The sequence below is a fragment of the Bradysia coprophila genome, unplaced genomic scaffold, assembly GCF_014529535.1.
Source record: "Bradysia coprophila strain Holo2 unplaced genomic scaffold, BU_Bcop_v1 contig_415, whole genome shotgun sequence".
In the NCBI taxonomy this organism is placed as follows: domain Eukaryota; kingdom Metazoa; phylum Arthropoda; class Insecta; order Diptera; family Sciaridae; genus Bradysia; species Bradysia coprophila.
The window spans coordinates 1,215,402-1,239,661 of NW_023503670.1; the positions used below are offsets into that span (position 1 = coordinate 1,215,402).

The following is a 24,260-nucleotide window of genomic DNA, read 5'->3' on the forward strand; positions in this document are numbered from 1 at the left end:
GTTTGTTACAAAATCTATTACTTCCTTCGTTTTGACGGTTTTGCCACACACTATTATATGAGGCAGCAAAGGCTAGGTCTTGAACAGTTTCTAAATAATCGAAACGTTGACTGATTCTTGTCCCGAGGGTGAACCAACTCTGGACAATGGTGTTTTCGTATTTTCTTGTCCTATGACAGCATTCGCAATTTTTATTCTTAAATTATTTAAAGAAATTTCTTACAAGTTCTCAAAATTGTCAAAATAGAGTCTAAGAGTATAAGAGTCTCTGCCTCCTCAAAAAAGGACACACAAGCACGAATACATTCTTCATTTGAATTAATAAGGTGATGTACACAGATTTATACTCTCCCAATCACCGGATGACACTAAAGAGGCCCATAATGCAAACTTGTCTTTCTTAATGTTTCAATTATGGACTTAAAAATGTTCCATGAACTTAATCTGGCTAATTAGTTCATAATCTCCATATGCAATTAAAACGTGATGCATTTTTATGTAGCGACTAATATTAATTAAACTGCAATGACTACATAGCAACAACAAAAGATTAAAATTTAAAATAAAAAAATTAATTAAAAATCCGTTAACACTTTAATGGTGAATTGTACGCAAGAAAAACAACTCGTAAAATTATACAACTACCTGGACATTGGTGCTGATTCTACGGCTGAAATGAGCAGCATACTAATACCCAAGATTAAGAGTAGTGTGCACCAGTTTCGTGATGTGTTCATTCTGAAAGCAAAACGAGAAAAAAGGACAACGTTAAATTAGATCCGTACTTTGATGCAATACCCCTCAATCCACATGCAAAAAATTGAAAAACTTTTTTTTTGTTGGTTTTTTTAATTAACAAAATAAATGTGAATTTTCATGTGGTACAACTTTCTACGAGAAGTACGTCGGTAGCCCACAATAAAAGAATGTAATGGAAAGCTTTACACATTTTTCGGTTGTTTTATTCAGGCTTCTTATATATATATATTTAGCTCGTAAGCATCAACACAACGAACACATAAATTATTCATTCAAAAAATATCTCTTCTTTTATTCGCTGGTCTTTTTTTCTAGCAACGAAAATTTGTAAATTTATTATGGCTATGCGTAGTACCATTTACAGACATTTTCATTCATAAGTCACAGTAACATGCCTCCGGGGTGTAATTTTCGTACATTTTTTATTATTCTTTCATTACTTCACCTGATTTATAAATTAGACTTCTTAATATAGAATGAACCCATTCATTCGAAGAGCGCACCACTAGTACAATAAAATGTAACAAAACGAAAGCAGCGACTTTGTCCCGACAACATTTTATTTAGCATTTTCGCCCACATTTCGGGTTACGAAAGAACTGAATTTTTCATTGCAGAATAAAGACATTGTGTGCTTTCCAGTTTAAATATTTATCTACGACTGTTACGTCGAGGATGTTTACAGATTTATATTATGCTATTGTTATGATGTTTTTAAACGACAAATCGGAACCATGAGACCTTGTCTAAGTAACTGGCTTTTATTGCTTGAGACAACCCTAGATAATTTGTAAATATATTTATTCATAATGTTATTCCGAACGAAACCCCTCGTTGAAAATTCTACAAATGGCAAGCGTATCGCGATCATCATATTAATCAATGAATCTGTTACTTCTTTCGATTAGCCTGATGTTCGATTTAGGTTCATTTTGCGATATAACGGCACAATAGTTTAAGACAATTGTTGTCGTTTATGTCCATAACAGATGATTAGATGTGACTTCACGTACTTCAAAAGCAGCATCGACCGCGTAAAAACAATATCTGAAAAATTCCATTTCAAAATGTTACCCGTCCGTGCTATCGTTAAAATCGTTACAGAGAAGTAATTGAAAAACTTTTAGGGAAACGCCATCACCATTCCAATAAACATAATTTTTATTGTGTTATGATGATATTATTAGTGAAAGCACCTTGTATTTTAAGGATGATTTTATGGCAAATTAGTAAAATTCAGTTTCAAGTCACGGGTTTTGTGTTGCTGCCGGTGTGCACTTTATATAAATTTAGTTCGATAATTAATCATTAAAGTGCAGTGCAAGTACTTATTATCGCTCCTCTTTCAATGGCTTCGGTGTTCAGTTTTTTAATTTGATTGTGTTAACAACAAATGTAATAAGTAAGTAGGAAAGGTAGAAAATTAATAATGTAAAGAACATGGAATGTAGAGAGTATTTTGTCGCTACACTTTTCACAACCTATCCAGTAAATATCGAGTCTATTACTTTGACTACATTAGCTGCATGATTGGCTATGTACCATAGGAAGAAAAATGATGTTGGGAAACTAAAGCTCAAATGGCGTGGGGTAATTTTGCAAACGGTGCTAAAACAACGCAATTTTCAACTAATCACCTCTACATTTTTATGGTGCGGAAATGAGCAGCCAAAATTCAAAATTGGAACTGTCAAAAAAGTTTCTATATAAAAAATCTTGCTGTAAGAATCTTCTCTGTAGTAAGCAACTAAGTCAGTTTCCCTTTGTTGAACTTCATTGAAATGAACTCTCAAACAGTTTCTGCCTGAACAATTTCAAATAAAAACTTTTATTTGTTTTTTTTCCTTCCGCATCAACTGTAAAGCAACGAAAGTACTGATTGATATTAAAATTTCATATTTGTGTAGTACCAATGATTATGCTTGTATTTTTGTCGAAAATTTCGTTTTTCCCTATTATGACGCAAACGGCTGTCAGACATTGAAAGCCATCCCGAATTCAACATGATTTTTCCTGAATCATAAAATCGAAAAGGATAAGAAGAGGAAAAAATTTATATTTTAGCTATTTTCATAATAAGGTAGTAAATATTTCCAAAAATTTCCTATATGTTCATGCTAGAAGCAGAGCTATGGTTTTGTACAAACAAAAACTTTCACTTTAATCATTAGATCTGTTTTTAGAAAAATCACTCAATGTTTGTTACAAAATCTATTACTTCCTTCGTTTTGACGGTTTTGCCACACACTATTATATGAGGCAGCAAAGGCTAGGTATTGAACAGTTTCTAAATTCGTTTTTCGTTTTTCCCATTATGACGCAAACGGCTGTCAGACATTGAAAGTCATCCCGAATTCAACATGATTTTTCCTGAATCATAAAATCGAAAAGGATAAGAAGGGGAAAAAATTTATATTTTAGCTATTTTCATAATAAGGTAGTAAATGTGATTGTTTTGCGCACTAGATGTAAGATTGCCGATACGAGCGAAGCGAGTTCGGCAACACATCGTGTGCGCAAAACCCCCATTTACTATCGTGTTAGGAACAAGGTTTTATCTCCTGTAATGTCATAATCACCATAAAAACCAAATTTAAAAAATCAAACTGAAACATAAACACGCCATGACGCCGTCACCACTCATTCATATTCCCCAAAAATAAAACACACATCTAGTATACTGTCAAGAATTTGTCAATTTTCGGTGAATTAATGAGAAATTATCGAAGTTTTCCGTGAATAAATGTGAAATATCGAAGTTAGCCGTGCGCAAATGACCATTTATCGATATTTTCAGTTAATAAACATACGTTCTGTGAATGACGTGTTTAAATCTAGCCCATTTTGATTCTGAAAGTGACATTCAAATTGTGAATATTATGACATTACAGGAGATAAATAGTATTTAAATCTGTTCGCACTAAATGCGGGTAAAAAAATTGCAAGAAAATACAAATCTATCCCAATATCGATTTTACAATATTTGGCGCCTTTTATTTATTTGTTAATGTTAAAAGAGAATGAACTAGAAATTCATTTTAACACGTGTCCCATTGTTCGGTTCAGTCGTCATGGTCGTCAGTTTCTGTTCTAAAATAAAACCCAAAACATTCAACTACAGTTTCGCAATTCGTTCGGACGTCTTAGTTTTGCAACATTTGTGCCTGTTTTATTCATCATTGTAACCGTAAAAACTGGATTAATGTAAAGTAAGTTGGCTGTAACTGCTTCGAGTACTTTGTTGCTGCAGCCAAGGTAGAATTGAAATTCGGCCAAAGTGAGACGATCTGCATACTTTTCTAATGAACTGTTAAAATGAAAAAATCTGCGACTCCGTCAATTGAGGAGTTCAAACAGCACCAAGTTTGATCAATCTAAAATGTGTATAGTTGGTCTAGTTCTATACAAAATGTTGGGAGGTTTCAAATTTCAATTTATTCCCTTGCAAAAATTAATTGTGAGGTTATGTACGTAAAGTGAACTGCTTAATGTTTCGATTGGTCGTTAGTCTCGCAAAATAATCATTCCATTTCATCAAAAACATCATTTGTGTTCAATTAACTACTTGTTTCTGTTCATCGTTCGATCGAATTACATTCTAAATCATAAAACTAATCAAATTTGCGAACAAAAGTTGAGCACTTGTGAATCATGTCAGATTCCAGGTCACAAAAGATTGATAGGCCACCAGCTAAAGAATGGCTTATATGAAAAGCATTTTGTTGTGCTTTGATAATAAAGCAGTTATATTAATTGATCAATTAAAGCAAGTTGAACTCGAACGTTCGAATTATATTGTCATAGGACCAATATCAAGTCTGATTGAATCTCATTATTCGTATGATTAGAATGAGTCAGCTAAGCAGACTCTGCTTACGCAGATTTTGACGACTGAACCAGTGAAAGTTCATAACAAATGGAAAATGTTCTGGGACACACAGAAGGCTTTGGACAGTTATCCAGCCATTGGTGGAAATATATTCCAGTACTGCTTCGCTTGCAGAGATGACGCAGATTGAACAACCTGAAAAACTTCAAAGTTTTTCCAATATTGGGCAATAGACGACATCACGTCCATATAGATTCTCAAGCATTCCAACAATTCTTGAATGGCATACATCAACTCAGATACGGAGATTTCCAGCTCGAATCGGACCAATACTGGCGAAGAATATTCAATGTGACCAAGCTGGAAACCACTAATATTATCGATGGCGTTGATTATGGGCACAAATTCAACCAGTACATCTCCACCAACGGTGTTCTCGGTTTCTGTGTCGATGAAGCGACGCAAAAGACTCAGTACAATGTGCGATGACAAATTCCTCCAGAACGTTCGAAATGATCTGCACAACGGAGAGTTTGATCATATAGTCGCACTGGATCCGGGTGCCCGACTGTCATTTGCAGGAATAAGACGAGACTGCACGACCAATCAGGAGACGACAATACGGTATTCTAGTTCTTCGTACAGGTATGACTCCGGCCAATACAACCTCAACGCCAAATACCGAGCGATCACCAATCCTGTATTGAAGAAGGTTGAAGCACTAAGAAACAACCAACCGCACAAGGCCTCCAGCATGGCAAACGCCGATACGTTTGTGCAGTTCAATTTGTCCATTTTTAAAGAGCTAAACGAAGTAATGTTGTCGAAATCTCTGGCCAAACTCGGTTTTCGTCGATATGTTTGCCGCCAAAAAGCAATCTCCAAATTGGCGCAACAACTGGCTTTTGGCACCGAAAAATGCAATGAAATTCGAAATCTCCGAGCCGAAAGGAAAAAAGCGAGAAGAAAGAAACGAGACATCGGGTCCGATTGCCATCCCTAAAGCGTTGGTGTCCGCTGCTTTCTACCGTGCATAACAGTTAGATCACCACACCGGTGGCAATATTGGACGTTAATGCGGGTCGGAATATAATGTACTGTTGGCCTGCACAAGGTCGCCAACACAGATCAGGGGTTCAGCTATGGATATCAGTTCCCGAAGTAAGTATGAAACCGGAGAATCAAGCTTAAAACCGTTATACAACACTGTACTTTGCTTCATTTTCAGAAATGCCGATGGATATAAAACCAACAGCCATCATGATCCACACACCCGCCGGAAGACGTTGAAACTACGCGTTGAATTCAGAAAAAACAATAACAATTTACAGCCAACGGTCGACTTGACGAAATGAGCCAATCCTCCGTTGTGCCTATTATAATTTCATATGACATTTAAATGAGTGTAGTATGACGCAAACATAGCCTCTACAGTAGCAAACGGCTACTGTGTGACAAAGTGAAGCAGAAAATTTGAAGATTCTATCAACTGAATTATAATACAAACAATTAACTGGTCCACCAGTCTTGAATGTGAAAGTTTCTTGTCTTAAGCCCGCATTAAATTTCCATGCTGTCCTCTTTCCCCATAAATTAGACATAATAAATGCTTCACTCAACCGAACACAGAATAATTAAGAAATTGTATGATTAGCGAGGGCGATTGTGTGACCCTTAAATACCAACCGAATCAAATGACAATTCGTCTGCAAATACCTTTGCTCTATGGAAATGTTTAATTAGGATTTAGTGTAAATTACCAAAAATTTTATTCGAAATGATTTATTTACATAATTCGGCCCACACTTAGCTATCCTTTAATTACAATAATCCTAAGCATATGTCTCTGTTTTATTTTTGTTCATTTCAACGAAACGAAGTAACTCGAACTTTGTTTCTTTCCCGTTTATTTAACCATAAAGTACTTGGCAATTTCATATTTTATTCGAATGTAAATTTTCCGTTGTTGTTACATGAATGTTCATCTGTTTTTTCGCATCAGACAGAATAGCCCATTTTTCGTAGTCGGTAATTATTACATAAATTTCATACTCTTCCAGTCTTTCTGGCTTCACTTATGGTTAATTTATCAGACTATAAGTTTAAAAGTTAATTTGTTTGCAGCGTTAATGTACTCGAAACTTAGATGTTGTGTCAGAAGCATTTAAATATTATCTGACATTTACACGGAGGAAAATAGAGTGAACCAACAGAATTTATTTTTTTTCGAAATCCCTTCTTTTAAACAACTTTTGTTAGCTTCGCATGGATCAAACCTTATACATTTTCTACACAAACTTCAAAATTCTATAAAAATTCGATTACGATGCAAAATATCGATAGAACGTGTGTATATTGCGATACAGTTGTCAACTGTAAACGGATAAAGTCGAGAAAATAATGAGTAAGTCCGTTAGTGAAAAGGTTAACTTGGAATGGGCGGAATCCTGACATTTTCCTATACCCCAAATGTCAGCCCTTAAAGGGGAATGCGTTAAATAAAACTATTTAAAACTTTCACTTTACACGAACTTTAAGTATGGTTTTCTTTGTACTCATGAAAAAGTGCTCCGTGAGAGAGCAAGCTGTCAAGTAAACATAGGAAAAATTTAAATAAATCAATTTTGTCTCTCACACGGAGTATTTTTTTGGTAAGTGGAAATCAAGCCTTACTTTCAATATTTAACAAATTTAAGAAAATATGTATTCTATCGAAAGAGTTTAACCTTTTAACTCTGTAAATCAGGAAATCGTTCGTCTGTGCAAACAATACTGTCACACCACGTTATAGCACGAAGAAGTTTGCGAAAGGTAAACTTCAACACAAACTCTCAACTTGTCCGCAAATATTTGGCTGATGTTTTTTCCAAAACTATACGACAACCAGTTATATTACAACCATATTCGGACACGTAAACTGTCTATTCCATGAGGAAATAAATAAAATCAGCACGAAATTTTCCTTATCAAGCCATTTGAATTCAACGTGCAACAAATAACCCAGAAACGGTAATTTTTTTCCTCCAAGCTTGAGTTAATTTATTTAGTAGGACCGTAATTGAATTTTTCTGGCTCAACGTCCATAATTCAATGAAAATATTTTTCAACATCGTGTCAAGTATCCATTTCCCTTCGAGTGGGTTCGTCGCAAAGGTGAAATAGAAATTAAGTAGTGAGTAAAAGAGCAAGCAGATGAATGAAAATGTACTGATGGTGAGCAATGTATCTGATTATATTCAGAAAAAAATCCTACGTAAAAAACACGTTAGATTTGGGAAAACATTTTGGATGTATACTCAATAAAGATAAGATTATACATAAAGATAAAAAAAATAATTTTGAATTAAACATTTCCTTCTCGCTTTCAAGCATATTGTCTTATATTTTGGAAGACACACTCTCGGCTTAATGTAATAAGTGGATGGATGAATATTAAATATGTTTGGGTAAGCGACTGGGATGACACTGTCTATTAAGGTAACATAAATTAGTTGCCCATTTTTATTATAAAGTGAAAAAAGAACATTTTAAATTAATGAGTGTACGCAAAAAGAAAACCTGCGAAATGTGAAACGAGGTTCAATTCGAACGACAATTTATTCAAGTTGTGAATAAGCTTTAATAACATCCACATACATTCCTTGAATTTAGAATAATTTTGTTGGATTTTTTTACATGAAGGAGACACAATTTACAGTTGTTGAAACGCACCTTGTAGATTTTTAAATCGAGTTACAGCTACAAGCTCCACTGCAATTTCGTATACAAGTTCCGAGGCACAAAGTTTCAATGCCTTATAAACTACTCTATTTACAAATTTGTGCATCCGACAACTGAAATACGACCTATTTAGCCATGATTTTTCATTAAGAAATGTCAGTTTTTCCCGAACTATATATCGTGCGGGAAAAAACTTCATTTCTTTACGATTTATAGTGCGGGAAAAGAATTGCATGAATTTTTCCATGACTATACGATTGATTAAATTTAATATGGTGAATGTGAAGTGTGTATGTTTTCAAGTAAATTGATGTGTTTTGTCTATTTCAGTTGTCCGATGCACAAAACGTCATTTCCTGTCTTGGTACGAAAAATACTATTTTGTAGCAGAACGTAGTAAAGTTACGTAAAGTTACGTAAAGTTACGATAAAATATGAGACACACTGTTACTGCAGGTATTTATAACATACTCCTGCATTTTTTTCTTCATTGACTTCGTGGATAGTTTAATGCAAAGTTTACTTTAAAGATTTATATTTTGTAAGAATATCTTATATGCAGTGGTGGAGACGCTAAAAATAAGCAATTAAGAACAGGCATAGTATCTATAATATAAAGTTTAAGAGGAATCTTCACTTGGCAAATTTGTAGCCTACATTTGGGCTGCTTGTTTGTCTCTCTATAGAACCTAGACGAAAAGACCTAGAAACTCAACATACCGTCTACTGAGGATGCTCGTGAACATTTTTCACGCGTGAAAATTTATTTTTGACGCGCAAAAATATTTTAGAAAATATTTAAATATTATGAAAAATATAATAGTCCCAAGCGAAGCCGGGTACTACACTATACTTTACTGCCGGTAAACATTCTAGTGTTTGAAAATTAACGTGAAATGTGGTTGACATTTTGATGAAAAATTAATTTTAATTTTTATGGATTCAACCTACAACTTCCTTAGGTAATGTCGAAGCATTACAAAGTGTTCAAGTTTGATAAAAGTATCAATAACATCGAATACTTGCTTTCAAGTTGTCTCGTTAACTTGTTGCGCTCATTTCTTTGTGGCTCTTTGCAAGTTTTTCAACAAATCCGTGTTCGTAAAGTTTACCAATCAAATTTTGTTAATTAAAATTTTCAAATTAATTATTCTGTACTAAATGAAGTGTGGTAAAACGAAATGCCATGGACAGGACAAAAAGGTGTTCATTCATTAAATATTAAAAACCCATTATTTCGTTGTCGTCATCGTTTTTTAAAAGAAACCATTTCTTTTAACAACACATTGACAGCTTTTATACCAAAATTTGTCTCAGTTGGAAATCTGTTTGAAGTTGGTTTGTTTGCTAGGATAATTGTAAAAGAAAGATTTAGCTAGTATCTACTGACAAGGTGACATTAATGTTTTTGCTGTTCTACAAACACAATAAACTTTTGTTTACTCGTCGTACAAACAAACTTCTTAACCCATATTTCAAAATAAGGCTATAAAAGGTGATCTTCTTGGAAATAAATCTGTTGAGGTAAATTTAGAAGTATAACAAAGTACATCAAACAGTTTCCGGTACCGTCCCTGCGATTCAAATCCTCTGTTATTTGTGGGTTTGTGGTTAACAAAAACGATGAGAGTATTTGCTAGTGAAATCATTCTCAAAAGCTTTTCGGAAAAGAGATGTTAGAGCACACATCTAAGACCTAAATGTACTTTCCTGATGAAATACTCATCACAACTTTTATGAAAGCTACTTGATAATCTAATAGAGTTATGAATATATTATGTTAATGCGAACAGCCATACCTTTCGAATTTTCAAATTTTGGATTAACATCGCTCATGTGTGATACTGCAAAATCCCTTTCATATTCTTGAAGTGAATAAGAAGGGCATTACGCGAACTAAAATTGTAATTGATGGGCTGATTGTAATTAAACGTTTTTTTGTTTGTTAATAATCTTTCAGACATGTCTAATCAATAATCATCTGTTACCGGCAGCAATGGCGTACAATGGTAGTAAAAGGTGTGGTTAAACAAATGACGTTAAAGACTAGGTAAAATGTTTTATCCAGGGAAACAAAACGCTAAACAAAAGAAGAAATTGGACAGCAGCAATTTTCTATTCTTTTCTCTACCTCTACTCTTCCTAGCAATATAAAATTACTGCTGTAATGGTACTTTTTCTTCTTTTTTTTAACTTGTTGCCTAGATAAGTTATAGAGTCTTTTACTTCATTTGTTTAACCATTAATTTTACTATAATATGGCAGCATTACAATTGTAAGTCTTTGCTGCTCCAGATTTAATTATTATACCGCGATTTGCTTGCCGTTTCTAGAAGGTAAAGGTATTATGTCATTAAAACACGAGTTATTTGTCATTCAATATTTTGTTACGCTAGCGTGTCTCACTGCTGCTTCAACTTTCATAATTTAATAACAGAATTTCCACCAGCTCAAAAAAGACACCAGTAACCTTTATGCTTTTCACTCATCACACGTGCAAATTTAATCGCAACATTTTCTTGTATTCATTTGAAATTTTATTATAATTGCTGGGAAAAACACAACTTAATTAAATATTCCCTCAGACAGTACACCCTCTCGATATAATATCACCAACTAAAAAACTGAACGAATGGAGCGTGTTGGTAAAACGTACAACAACCTGAAATGCATTCTCGAATTAATTCGTTCATTTATATTTGTATACCCTGGAGATATGTTTTCTGTTTTCATTTACCACCCATCACACATTCATTAGATCTTTCAATCAACCCTCTTCAAATTATAATTTAAACCTCACTGTTTTGAACTTGAAGAGAGCTTGCGAAATAAATAAACAAAATTTTGTCTGGCAGAAAAAGTGTGTAATCTGGAAGTGTATATCTTCTTGCTTCTGTTGTATCATCTCCTAAAATATTAACAAATTTACATGATAATAACGCACTCAAAACGAATAATTTATTTAAAGAAAAAATTACTTACTCCATGCATGCAAATATATTCAGAAAATGAATGAAGAAAGCTATGCCACATTAAGTATTAACACACAAAAAGGAAACGTTATTCTTTATTCGACGTACAAATGCCTAACTAACTTGTAGGCATTTTATTGTGACAAATTCAGTGTAATGTTTGGTGATGATGATGATGATGATGATTTATTCCTGAATGTCGAAAGATCTTTTAACGCTAACGCTACGATTTCACCCATTTAATTTGCTACAAAAATGAGCAGTAATAATAGCAGATGATAAAAGCTATACACCAACACCAAAAACGAAAATACTCTGCCTTGAAATATAAGATTGCATCGTAGAAGAAAATTTAACTTCTGTGTCGCATAATTTACAGTTCACATGCGAGTATAAAACACAAGTGAAATTACTCAGCTTTTATGCTCCAAATGTCACTACACATTTGATCCTATTTCTATTTATTATCTTCCTTATTTTCGAATTGGTTTGATATCGCTACTGTAGCGCGCTATCACTGTTCAGCCCATCCCGGGATAATAATATTATGAAACCTTCCCGGAGAACCCAAGAGCAACCGTCTACCTTTATGTTAACACTTTGTCGTAGGCATATTTGCCCATCATTACAATCAATTCGCAGTAATGAAAAACGCTTTATTTGCTCAGCAGATTTGTGCGCAATCAACATATTTGCTTAAAATTTGTAGCACACAAAGTACGGTCTACAATGTGATGGATGTGATGATATAATTAGGGGATGAGGAACACAAGTATTGTTTTTACGTATAATGATGTCTACATTTATGAATATTGAGTATAGTTCAGTTGTGTTGCATGAATTGATGATTGGTATGTACAATTCAACTGCGAATTGAATTGATGCTCTCGTAATAATTAAATATAATGAGATTGTTGCATCATTATTTAAAGTGGATATACATGTCGGCTGTTGAGGGGTTAATGTATCGTCCTGCAAACTCGGCTTTTTATTAATCAATGATTCGTTCACAATACCAAAATATCACAATGCATGACATTAAGCCCTGTCGAGAACCAAACAATGTTAGTCGATCTACGCGCATTTATGTTGGGGTCATTATATGTTCCAGTTCCAATTTCATCATGTGTGAAGTGCACACAGATCTGACATAAATTTAACTTCACCTGATTAATTTGTCGAGTGTATTTGTGAAACTAATTAATTTGATTTCACAGCTGTATGCGATTTATTTTGAATCAGAAACTATTGTCGTAATAATGACATAAAATTTTGGAGAACTTTTCAATTTTAATTTTAATTGCAAATTGTGATGAAATAACATTTCGGTTGAACATCATATTTTGGACTCGCCCGGTTAGCTACTATGAGTTTATATCCAAGTAAACCAAAGAAATTCAAAAATTTATTTGTAATCAGCAAATTTGTTGCTCTTCTAATGTTTGGTGTAAATCTTTACTTCATTCGTTTTAACAGATGTTTTGTTGTACAAAACGAAACTAGCCAAAACCCATCGCTTATTTCTGCCGTCGTTGTCGTTAGCAAATGATGGACCGGTCTAGAGACCTGAGAATTACCTCTTATGAGTGAAAAATGTTCTGAAAAGTTATTGAAAAATGTTGACAGAAAATGTATGAGTCGCCTGTCAAATGTATTTCAAGCATGATGTAAACCCGATTTTTCGTGGTTTTACGAACTGTATACTAGCACTAAAATATGGAAATTTTGTAGGCATGGGGAATTCCCCTGTGTAATACTGTGTAATCGAATACAAGTAAGGACGAAATTAATGTGTACATCATATCTACTATTTCGACACGAGTATTTCTTACGTGTTACGAAAATGTAAATGGTAAAATTAACCCCTTCAGGTCCGATTATGACGTCACCAATTTTTTTTTTTTGGTCCACTGATATTATGTACTAGGGAAGTGATAACCGGAAGGTTTTGGCATTACCGGTTATCGGTATTACTGGAAGGGCCCGAAGGGGTGTTACCGGTTAACCGGTAATTTACCGAAAAAAATCAACTAAGAAAATAATGAGGAAAATAATCGAAATTCAATAAGTTTACTTGAAGTTTGCGAGCCAAATTGCATAGTTTAAGTTCCTTAAGCATTACCTTCACAAACAAGCAAATTAAACGGGTCATCATTTAATTTTAAAACTAATTTTCACACAATTGGGGAGTTTCAGTGGAGTTTTTATGAATTATACGGTTCGAATTCAAAACGAGTTTTATGGTTTTATTTCCTTGCAGAGGAAAAATTTAACTTAACCCTTTCTCTACTGTTACTTTACAGAAAATAGTATAGACTAGGACAACTATGGGGTAGAATGTTAGCACAGTACTTCTTATGGGTTTTGGGCATAAAAACTCACCTCGATTAAATCGGCTAACAGTGAAAGTTAGAGTGTTTTAAAACTCCTAAAAAAAGCTATCCAACAGATTTTTTTTTTTTTATTTTAATAGCATCCCTTTCTCTTTTCTTCAATATAGAAGCTAGAAAATCGTTTCGCAACTCTTTACTAGTTCTTTGCAAACAAGTGCGCTATTAAGTTTTTAAGTTAGACGTTTAAGTGCACTAAATTAGTTCTGTTAAACAAATTTAAAGTTTATAGAACAATTACTGTGATAATATATTAGAAAATCGAATTGCGAGTCGAATTGTGAAGAGAGTTTTCTGAGGTTTTTATGATTTGGGTAAATAACCGGTAAAGAAAACGACAAAACCGGTAAATGGTAATGTGGTATTACCGGTAATGGATTTACCGGTTTCCCTTCCCTATTATGTACTAAAAACACTTCTACAGTTTTTTGTTTGGACAATGAAGTTACAACAAAACGAATGTCCTGCTATTGGGGATGGTAATCGAAAATGGAAATTATAACAACTAAGATACGAACACAAAAAAAATAAAGTAGTTGAGGCCTTCCAAACCGATAAATCCTTGTAAATTAATTGCACACGCTTTGTTAAAAATGTAAGAATCATTCAACAGTTGCACTACTTTCTTGGTCAAGGTGAACTATTCGCACAGAAATTATATTGACTATATCATCGATCTCAACAATGATTAAAATAATGTACATGGTTCAGTACAAGTTCAGTAATGTCAACACCGAAAGGGGTCAAAATATTGAATGCCATAATTAATTTTAAAGCTTACTTGAACTGCGTAATCATCAAATACACCACTAATTATCGGAAACAGTTTAACGAATGAATTATTAATTCTTTCCGTGGTTATTGCGATTAACTGATTATTTCAAAATGATTAATTCAGGTGATACTGCAGTTAACGTAGAATATCATAAATGACTTCCGTTTGTTGAGCTTTGTACTTTGGCGTATTGAAATAAGCATTACAATTACGCTTAAACGAAACTAATTTACTTAATCGACAAACATTCGGTATTGATTTTCTATCATAATGTTGTTCACGAAATGTTTGTTGTTCATGTTCACTTCAATCTCACAATTCGAACCATAAATTAAGAGGCTCGATGGTGTTTCTTTTTTGTTGAAATGACCATTCCCAGTGGTACAGAAAATAATTTACAAAAATCCTTAAACGTAAGGTTATGCTTACTGAACTAGATCGAAAATGATTCGAACAAATCGAACGAATGTCTCAAATGATACGTAAATTAATTGTTTCGATTGAATAAAATTATGATTTTGCCGAACGTTTATTCTACTAACCCCAACGAATGAATCTGTATTCTAATTGAACGGAATCGACATTCGCTGTTAACTCTATAATGAGTTATTTACAATCGGAAAATATTCATTGTAATGGCTATAAGAATTGATTCTTTTTTTGTTGTAAATATCACTTTTATCATCGTGCTATGAAATTTATTGACTCGATGCGAAAATGAAAATTCAATGAGGTGTAACTGGTTCAAAGAATCACTTTTTAACGCGTCGCATTTGAGCAAATAAATAATAAAAATTCAGTGAACAAGATAAACCAAGTTATTTGTTTGATTATTCATTGGCGATAATAAATGGAAAAGTAGAAAAAGAAAAAATTTTCAATTTGTCTTTAAATTTGTTATTGGTTTTGTCAAAATAAGTGATTCTCTGAGACGATTTTTTTTTTGCGAATGTGTAAGCCTACGTGGGGGTTCGGAAATCTTCAAATCTTCAATGAAAAGTTTTAATTTTTTTTTTACAAAACCATTCAGTAAGAATATAAAAATATGGATGATCGTACAATGGAAAAAATGCCACACGTGTACTTAATACAGCAAGCATTTTATTGGTACTCAGGAAATAAAGATTAACTTAAAATAAAATGTGAAATGGAGACGAACTTGAATCGAATTTTCGGTGCGATTTTTACGTGTGAATGCGTGACGTCATATCACACCAACGCACGTGACATTATTTCTTACCAACACAGGGCATCACTTTTTTAAGCAAGTAAGGTTGAGAGCAGAAGGTATTCTTTTCGGCAATGATTATCCAGCCAATCTTATTTTTGAAACTGAGTTCAGCCAGTGAAATTTCAATTTTCTTGTAATTCGCTAATGTGACACGGTACATTTAACTATTCCTATATAATACCAGAGTTTTCACAGCTGGGTTTTTTATTCTTTGGATCAACAGTCTTCTCGTATTTTACTATTCTGTAATTCAGATTTTTCTTAACCCTTGACAGTTAAGGATATGTATTTGTAAATATTTTTGGTCATTACTGTTATGTGCAAACCGTCCCACCACAGAATATTCTCATTTTGGATTATAATTAAAATGATTAAATGAATAATTTAAATGAAAAATTAACTTTCATACTCCAAGCAATTTGTTTCGTGTTATTAGCACACCAAGTCTTGAAAGTAAAACTTTTTTATCGGTTTTTTCGCTTCTCAAAATTCATTAAAAATTTTCCTCAAATTGAATTTTCTTCTAAAAACTTGACCGAACAAAATCGTCAAATACCCCTACGTACATTGTGATGTAGCAATTACGAAATGGAGGTGTCTTTAACAATTAAATGTTTAAAGAAAACTTAATGTGAGCTTAGTTGTTCCATTACAAAACTATTCCGTTGCGGTGCACAGTGCTTTTGTCAACAACTTGCGGTAAAATATTGTATTGTACAATAAACCAGTTGAGCTAACAATCCAAACGTTAACGTTTTTTCATATATATATATATATATATATATATCCATATGCTTCAAACGAGACGGGATGGGAACAAGAAAATAAAGACTTTTCATTTTCTTTATTTTTATTTTAAATGACATGTATAATAATACACAATGGCAAAGCATGAAAGTGTAGAAAATAAAGTGGCTTGGTGAATTTGTGGGACATAACGGTTATAAGAAACAAAAAGTGTATATAGAAGTACGTGTAACGTATCTACATCAGAATGTGGAACTGTTGAGATGCCATGCGGAAATGGTTATCATTTCTCGAAATGATATTACGATTTCACATGAAAATGTGCTGTGTCGTTGATTCAGGATGTAATATAATGTTGGACGGTATATGGTTGGAAAAGCAAATATAACCATACACAATCAGTCACTTTGGGCTTTGTTATAAGAAAGTATTAGTTGGAAAATAGCTGAATTGGCTCATATTTTCAAGTACAGCCTAATGATTGACATATTTGCTATATTCGTCATATATCATTCAATGATCAATTAATATTACAATCTCGTAATTTCAGTTGAGTTATATTCGTTGTTAATAAAATTCTGATGTCCATACTGAACGCAATGAAGCTTTTGAAAAGAATTTCCTGGTGATTGAGGCTACATTTTACATTTTTTGACAATTTCAAAACAGATCAGATCGGAAAGGTCGTGCAAATCAGGTAGTGCTGTAAGAAACCTAGTTAACCACAACCCATAATAATTTCGATCAATTTGCTATATCTCCATAAAGCGTTTGAGTTAATTTTGCATGACCTGAATTCGACCTGTTGCGATCCCTAATATCAGACAATATTCCATCAATATCCCACTTCTGAATCTTTTGTTTTTATTAATACTGTTGGTTGTCTCGCCAACTACTAATTTGTTTGCCAATATCAACATCACAATCATCCCCAATAAGTAACTTTTGAATTGAACAGAATTTCACATTTAAGTCGAAGCCTTACATTCAGAGATTAAAATTAAGGACAATACAATTTCCATTCGATTGTGTGTATCTATAGCAACAAATAACTACTTTTTGGTTTCGTTTAACCATTAGAGCCATTCAAAATTGGAACCACACGAATAAATCAAATTCTATAACTTGCTTAAATTGCTTTCGCTGTTCATAATCTCCTATGTTTATATCCCTCAGAGTTGGCTCGGTTCAACCTAATTTGTTATTACATTTCTAATATGAATTGACAAAATTTGGAAGGGTAATTACGTTATACGCCCGTTATACAGTATTTCAATCAACCATTTGTTGATTTATGTACGATGATTGTACGGATTTTATGACGATATCATGAGTAGCCTACTCACCTTAATACACAAAGTTTCGGAAAAAAAACGACTCAACTTCACACGAAAAAAAGTATCTAGGAAAATTGTCGGTAATTAAAAGCAGCACAGAATCTTATGTAATGGAAATTATTATACGCTTTTCTCGAAAATGATTGTTATGCAAAAGGGTCAACGTGTTGAAACTCCCCTTCAGTGAACAAATTAACACAGAAAGCTGTCTTAATTAATAATTTGTACAATGTAATAATACGAAAACGTGACTAAGGGAAAAACAGAACCTTTAGACAGAAGTTTTTGACCATAAATTGTACTTGGGTGTTTTAATATCCGTAAAATATCGGGGATTTGGGCAAAGTATTGAATTTCGAAATCTTGGGATTGATGAAAAATGCGCTGGACGAGAACTCGTTAAAATGTAGATTTTTATGGTAGTCACTCTTCTTGAATCAACGCTTCATTAAATAGTCGTTTTTCGAAATCAAATTTAGGTCGAGGACCGAAGGTTCGAGAAGGTTGTTTTGTCGTCAATTTCTTGCGTATACGCAAACAATTCAATTCGAATGAATCCGAATCTGGTTTGTTTGTTAAACAAAATATGATGTGACTGTATGTTAATTTGCCGAATTCGCAGAAATATCCGGAGCGTACATTTGTGTTTTTCTTATTTGAGAATCGCATGTTATTGTTTCCCAACCTATTTAGACGGATATATAGGTCAAACAGTAAATATTTATATAAACTAAATAGGAATAATGGGATGATTGAATATAAATTCGAAACGTTTTTACATCACAAGGCATACAACGATGATGATTTTTCCTTTTAAATTTACTTCATCACCTACCTCTATACAATGAAATGTCGACGAAATAAATCTCTATGAGCTGACCTAATTCACAACATAAATACCCCAACATGTAGTAAAGATATAATCTGAAAATGTGTATACACCTAATTGGAAAACATCCCAGATATGTTTGGATCAAGTGACAATGTTTAGCATGATGGTTTAGTTGAAAGGTAGGTATTTGTAGTGGGCATCTTTCAGTGTAGAAGTAATTTACGCCCTCAATTACCATTAAAGCTCTTCAATAACATGGTACTTAGTATCATAATACATTACAATTAATTTAATATTCTCGTCTACACTGTCGAGCAACAAGTCATTAAACCTTATGTGAAGTACACTATGCCACTCATGCCACTCGGGTGTGAAATATAAATGGACAACAAATGATTCAGAATGATTTATGTTAAAGATTTTCTATTACGAAAAAGAATAGGAAACTTGTTCGGAATGAGATATTTTTACGTATAGGTGATAGCGGCTTTCGAGTAGGGAGGACGGTATCATATATATTTGATGCTAAAGTTAAGAAATTGTAATGCCTTTATGGGTAAAATTGAGATAGATTGGAGAAAAGAGAACTGATGCCGAAATCGCTCTACTGAGTATACGGTGGTAATGTGTGCTGCATCTCTATATTGCAACTGTGATTCCTACAGCCGGCATAATTCGACATTCCGGTAAGCTCTACAAATATTAATTATTATGTTGGCTATGAACACAACATCACCACTCCGAAACCGATAAAAGGTGTTCCTATGACGAGAAAAATGGTTCATAAAATATCATCTGAAACCAAATTAAGCTTATTCTCACGTCCTAAAACAATATTATCCGAATCTACCATAGAATGCTCATGCCGATTACCATTTACCCGCAAGATCAACTGATATCATGGGATATCATCAATCCATCTTAGATCGAGAATTGTCATTGCAGATTTTTCGTTCTTGCTTGCGCATACGATCACCACAATTATGGAATCTGTTACTTCTTTTGATTCAACATTCGCTGCAAAACCATACACAATCTTTTACTTTATTAGCTTAATATAAATTTAGCCATAACAGTCATCGCTTATTTTATTATCGTTGATGACAGATGACATAGTCATCCATTAATCAGTCTTTTCGGAAAGAGCGAAATATGTTGTTCAACCTGTAGAGTAGATTATTTGGAAGGGATTTGTACTTCTTATGCTAAATGCTAAGAGCTATTTGTTGCCGGCTTTAAATGCAATAATATGATTATTATCACCCTGAGGTAATCTTACAAGAAAAATAGTCGCATTCAAGGTAATATATGATGTATATTCTACTCATTCCGTTTGCTGTTGAGTGCTCTGAGATATTGAGTGTATTACAGAAACAAAACAATTTCAATTGCTCGACGTGTATACTGTAACAGTGAGGGTTAAAAATCCCTTTAATATCACATATATATATATATAATACACAGTTATTAAGCCGTCATATTATTCTTTCAAACACATCACATAATATTGCGATTCCGGCTTGATTCGGGATGAAATGTGTGTACGTATGCTTCCCTCGTATACGTATGTACTTGGGAATATAACATGCGAAACAGAGCAATAAAAAGTTTATTAATGTAGTAATACCCGCTTGAAACAACAACGTCATTATGAATGCGGCACCAACAATTCATGACATACCCCAGCGACTAAGTTAAGGATGTTTCATTACGAGTTATGATTTACAGTAGAAACGATAGATTTTATAATGCAATAAGGGATGATGATAACGATGTGTTGGCGTGGCATTGTGATGTTATTCATTTTTAAGTAGAAATAGAAAAGGATGAAGTTTTAATTGGGAATTCACCCATATTCGATATAAGTTAAGGCACCAGTTTTTGCTGTTTATTCGTTCCGAAGTTTCGATTGTGAATTAATGACGTTACTGGCAAAGTTTTTGGTAAGACACGTTCACATGTCGTACCTTTTTCTTCTATTTTTTTACTGGCTTATCCCATTGAGAATCAACCCGTCTCTTGAGTCACAAAACTTGATTGCAGTTGGCTTTTCCTCTTTCTGGCACAGAGGAAAGTCTCGGATTAAATTTTATTCTCTTTTGTCTCTATTGACCAGAATAAACAGTTAATGCAGTGCGAAGGTTCTGATTGAGTGCGGGTTCATCTGTATCAATTCAGGTTGACCCGAATTGGACCTAAACTCGAAACAGAACTAAGATTTCACTTTCGACCCGAATTCGACCTGAGCCTGAAATTATCGAGTTCGACTTGAATCCGACCCGAACCTGAGTTGGTTCAACCTAAACTCAAACGCGTAATACATAGAAGTTCAAAACGAATTTGACTCGTCGCACGTGCATCCTGCAATTTTTACCTTGTGACAGATTCGATAAAAGCAATCTTGAACAGTTAATCTAAGGTATTCCTATGTGTAGCAACTGTTTGCCTAATCTTCAACATCGTTATTTCCATGAAAATTCTTCATTTTCACGAATGAATGAACAAACATCCAATGAATGATGATAAGTGGTATAAAACATATTGACATTTTCCGAGTTGTTTTACCATAATATCCCCACATACAGAAAACGACCTGCTTTTATGGGTCATAAAAATTCGGCAATGTTGTAAGGCTTTGGTTACATAAAATATTAATTTTTATTTCATCACGTTGCGTATGTATAATTACGGTATATTGTTTGCAAAATTATTAATAAAATGTAACAATAATTACATAGTCGTAGAGTGTATATATCATCGTGAATGGGTCGTGCAAAAATGTATATTTCCGATGGAAAATTTATTGGAACTACTGGAAATTCTTCGTAAATTAGATATGGGTCGGTAATCATTAATCTCCTCATCATAATAATCGTTTGTCTATGATTCGCATGGTTTTTATCCGAATAAGGATAAAATGGACAAGCAATGAATTTAATGTATTGATAGGAGAGAATCGTTATTATTAATAAATATTAGCTGAATGCCAGAACTTAAATATAATTTTACGACTTGTTTGCATGTTAGTTACCCGAGATGATGTTTATTCGATTGGTGTAGTCATTACATTAACGTGGTATTATTCAGTTTTGTTTATTTGCCGGACTTTGTTAGAGAATCGGCGATATCCATCAGGTTTGTATTATTGTTTGGATACAGCTTTTGGTGATTAAAGGGATTTCTATCGGTTGACATTGGTTAAATGTGAACCATTTCAGAGAAGTGCAAATTTAATCTAATGAAACTGTTGCGTTAAGCCGAAACAATGCAACAATGATTCAAAATGATTACAGGATTTAAGCTTCTGTAGACTGAAAAAAGTTTCTAATTAGACCCGTACGAAGTACTGGGGTCTTATAGGTTTACGCATACGTTTGTAACACGTCGAATTGGACTCCCTGAGTAAGGGGAAACATATTGTGGTTGTCCAGAGATGCCAAATCAGCAAGAAAAAAAATGTCCGTCTGTCCGTCTGTCTGTCTGCACGATAACTTGAGTAAAACGCATCCGATTTTGAAAATTCTTTTTTTCCCCGTTTGGTAATGTCAAAAGACAGGCTAAGTTCGAAGATGAGTGATTTTGGATCGACCCCTCCTGAGCTGGGGCCCAATAAGTGCTTTACGGTTTTTCGAAGATATCTCCGGACATTTAAACGCTATACTCGTAAATGATACATCGAATGAAAGATATTTACAATACCGATCGACAAAAAAAAAGTTTATGGAAATCGGATGACCGACTTGTGAGTTAGACCCCTTGGTGTGAAACAGGCACAGGGCGGCAAGCAGTTTTTGCTTGTAGGTCGGCCAAATGTGAACATATTTCGTTCGTTTTAGCTTTATTAGATAGGTATTGACCGTACCAATCAGGGGAAAAAAAGTTTATGAAATTATGTTCTCCGGAGCGTGAGCTAGGTCTCTTGGAGTGAGCTCTTATCTGGCTACTCGGCCGTACAGTGAACGTGGAGTATTTTGTCAATATCTCGAGTAAATTTTGACCGAATTTCATGATTTTTTTTGTTTGAAAGGTATTAACGAATGTAAAGCGTCGGTACTATTTTCGGTTTCCTAACAAAATGGCTGCCGGCGGCCATATTGGATTTTATTAAAAGTGATATAAAGTGGGAAAAATGATGCTTAGAGAGTTTCTGTTAACATGGAAATAATGTGTTAAGTGTGAGGGGTTTCAGGGATTCCATATATGGACATCTATATATACCTATATACAGCTATATTGAGCTATATACAGGCATATAGAGCTATATAATAGCATATTCCTCTGTGAAATGTTTATATACAGTGAAATATAGGTAAATATAGCGGTATATAGCTGTTTAAATAGGAATTTATGAAATTTGACTTCGTACGGGGCTGTCTATATTGCCTCCGGCAATTTAATTGTATATGATAACAAGGCAAAGAGTGGATAATGTAAGTGATTTAAAAGGAAGAATAGTTTTTCAGCAGAGAAGAAAATGAAGTAAGAGAAATGAAGAGTTTCACATTAAAGGCTTTTGATACGAATAGGTGTTTCGTACGGGTCGGCGTTAGCTATGTTTTTACTTTTCATATTACTAAAATCACACGTTGGCGGACCGAAGGAGCGTGTTGAATTCTAGTTTTTTCTATTAAAACGTTAAGAAACATCCAAATCTAATATTAAGCCCTATTGAGTTATCAAATGGTCATACATATCATTTTGTCTGAACCCGTGGCTTTGGTGCTAGTGCTCTCGACTCATAAGTTCATGGTCGTTAGAATATGGTTCAAACAGTTCAAATTGAATTTTTGACAGTGTTGAATCTAATAAATTCAGCGTTCGATGTGCTATTATACTGCACAATCACTGCACTACAGTCGGTTTAATGGACTCTTGGTATATGATAATCGTGTGGTATAAATTCGAGTATATGCATAGGTCTTCAAAATCTCTCAACCGTACGTCAATGGCATTAAATGGCCGTACGTATAAACACACACCTTTCAAAACCTTAATCAAACAAACGCGAAGGTAATATTTGCTTAGGAACAACCAAGCGACGAAAGTAGCTCGTAAAAAGGGATTTATATTCACGTGATAAAATTGAATTTAAGAGATGAAAATCGCAGCTGTTAATTGTTTTGATTCAAGAGGTTACATTTACACTCCACAAATTAACCGAAACAATTTCATTTGGCCATTAAATTCAACAATAAACACTACAAAAGCATCAACGAATGCCTAATCAACCATAAATGAATCAAAAAAAATTAATTCCATAAAACCCGGTCCCTCGACCGTAACCGAACCACATAAAATATGAAAAGAACGAGAAAATTCTTTCGTTCAATTTTTCATATTGTTTAATGCTCTCATTGTAACACAAACCAAACAGTGCCTAACTTGTGTCTGATCCTTTCTCGATCTTTGCGCTCTCCACAATTTATGGTTTTTAAAGTATGTATACACAGAACGGGCATATTAAATTAATTTTTAATTATACGTCGGATATGGATGTAATGCCGCAGTACATGAAATATGAAACATAAAAAAATATACCGAAAAGTGTATTAAGACTAAAAATAATAAAAACGGGAACGTAAAGCATTAAAATCGGGTGGTATTAAGTTCAAAGGAATGGCAAAAAAAATCTAAATTATTTTACGTGTAGCGTTCCATTATACCCCTT

The 24,260-nt window shown here is 33.7% G+C and overlaps 1 protein-coding gene across 2 annotated transcripts in view; it reads right to left on the reverse strand.

Moving 5' to 3' along the window:
- Positions 1 to 24,260, reverse strand: part of LOC119082409 (diuretic hormone class 2) — a 60,557-nt gene that overhangs the window by 20,524 nt on the left and 15,773 nt on the right. The window contains exon 2 of one of the 2 annotated variants that reach the window (XM_037191942.1): positions 646 to 738. In XM_037191942.1, coding sequence (XP_037047837.1) covers positions 646 to 737 — 92 coding nt within the window. In that variant the 5' untranslated portion in view covers position 738. Of the gene's footprint in view, positions 1 to 642; positions 739 to 24,260 lie in introns of both variants that reach the window. The other variant, XM_037191941.1, reaches the window with a different exon arrangement.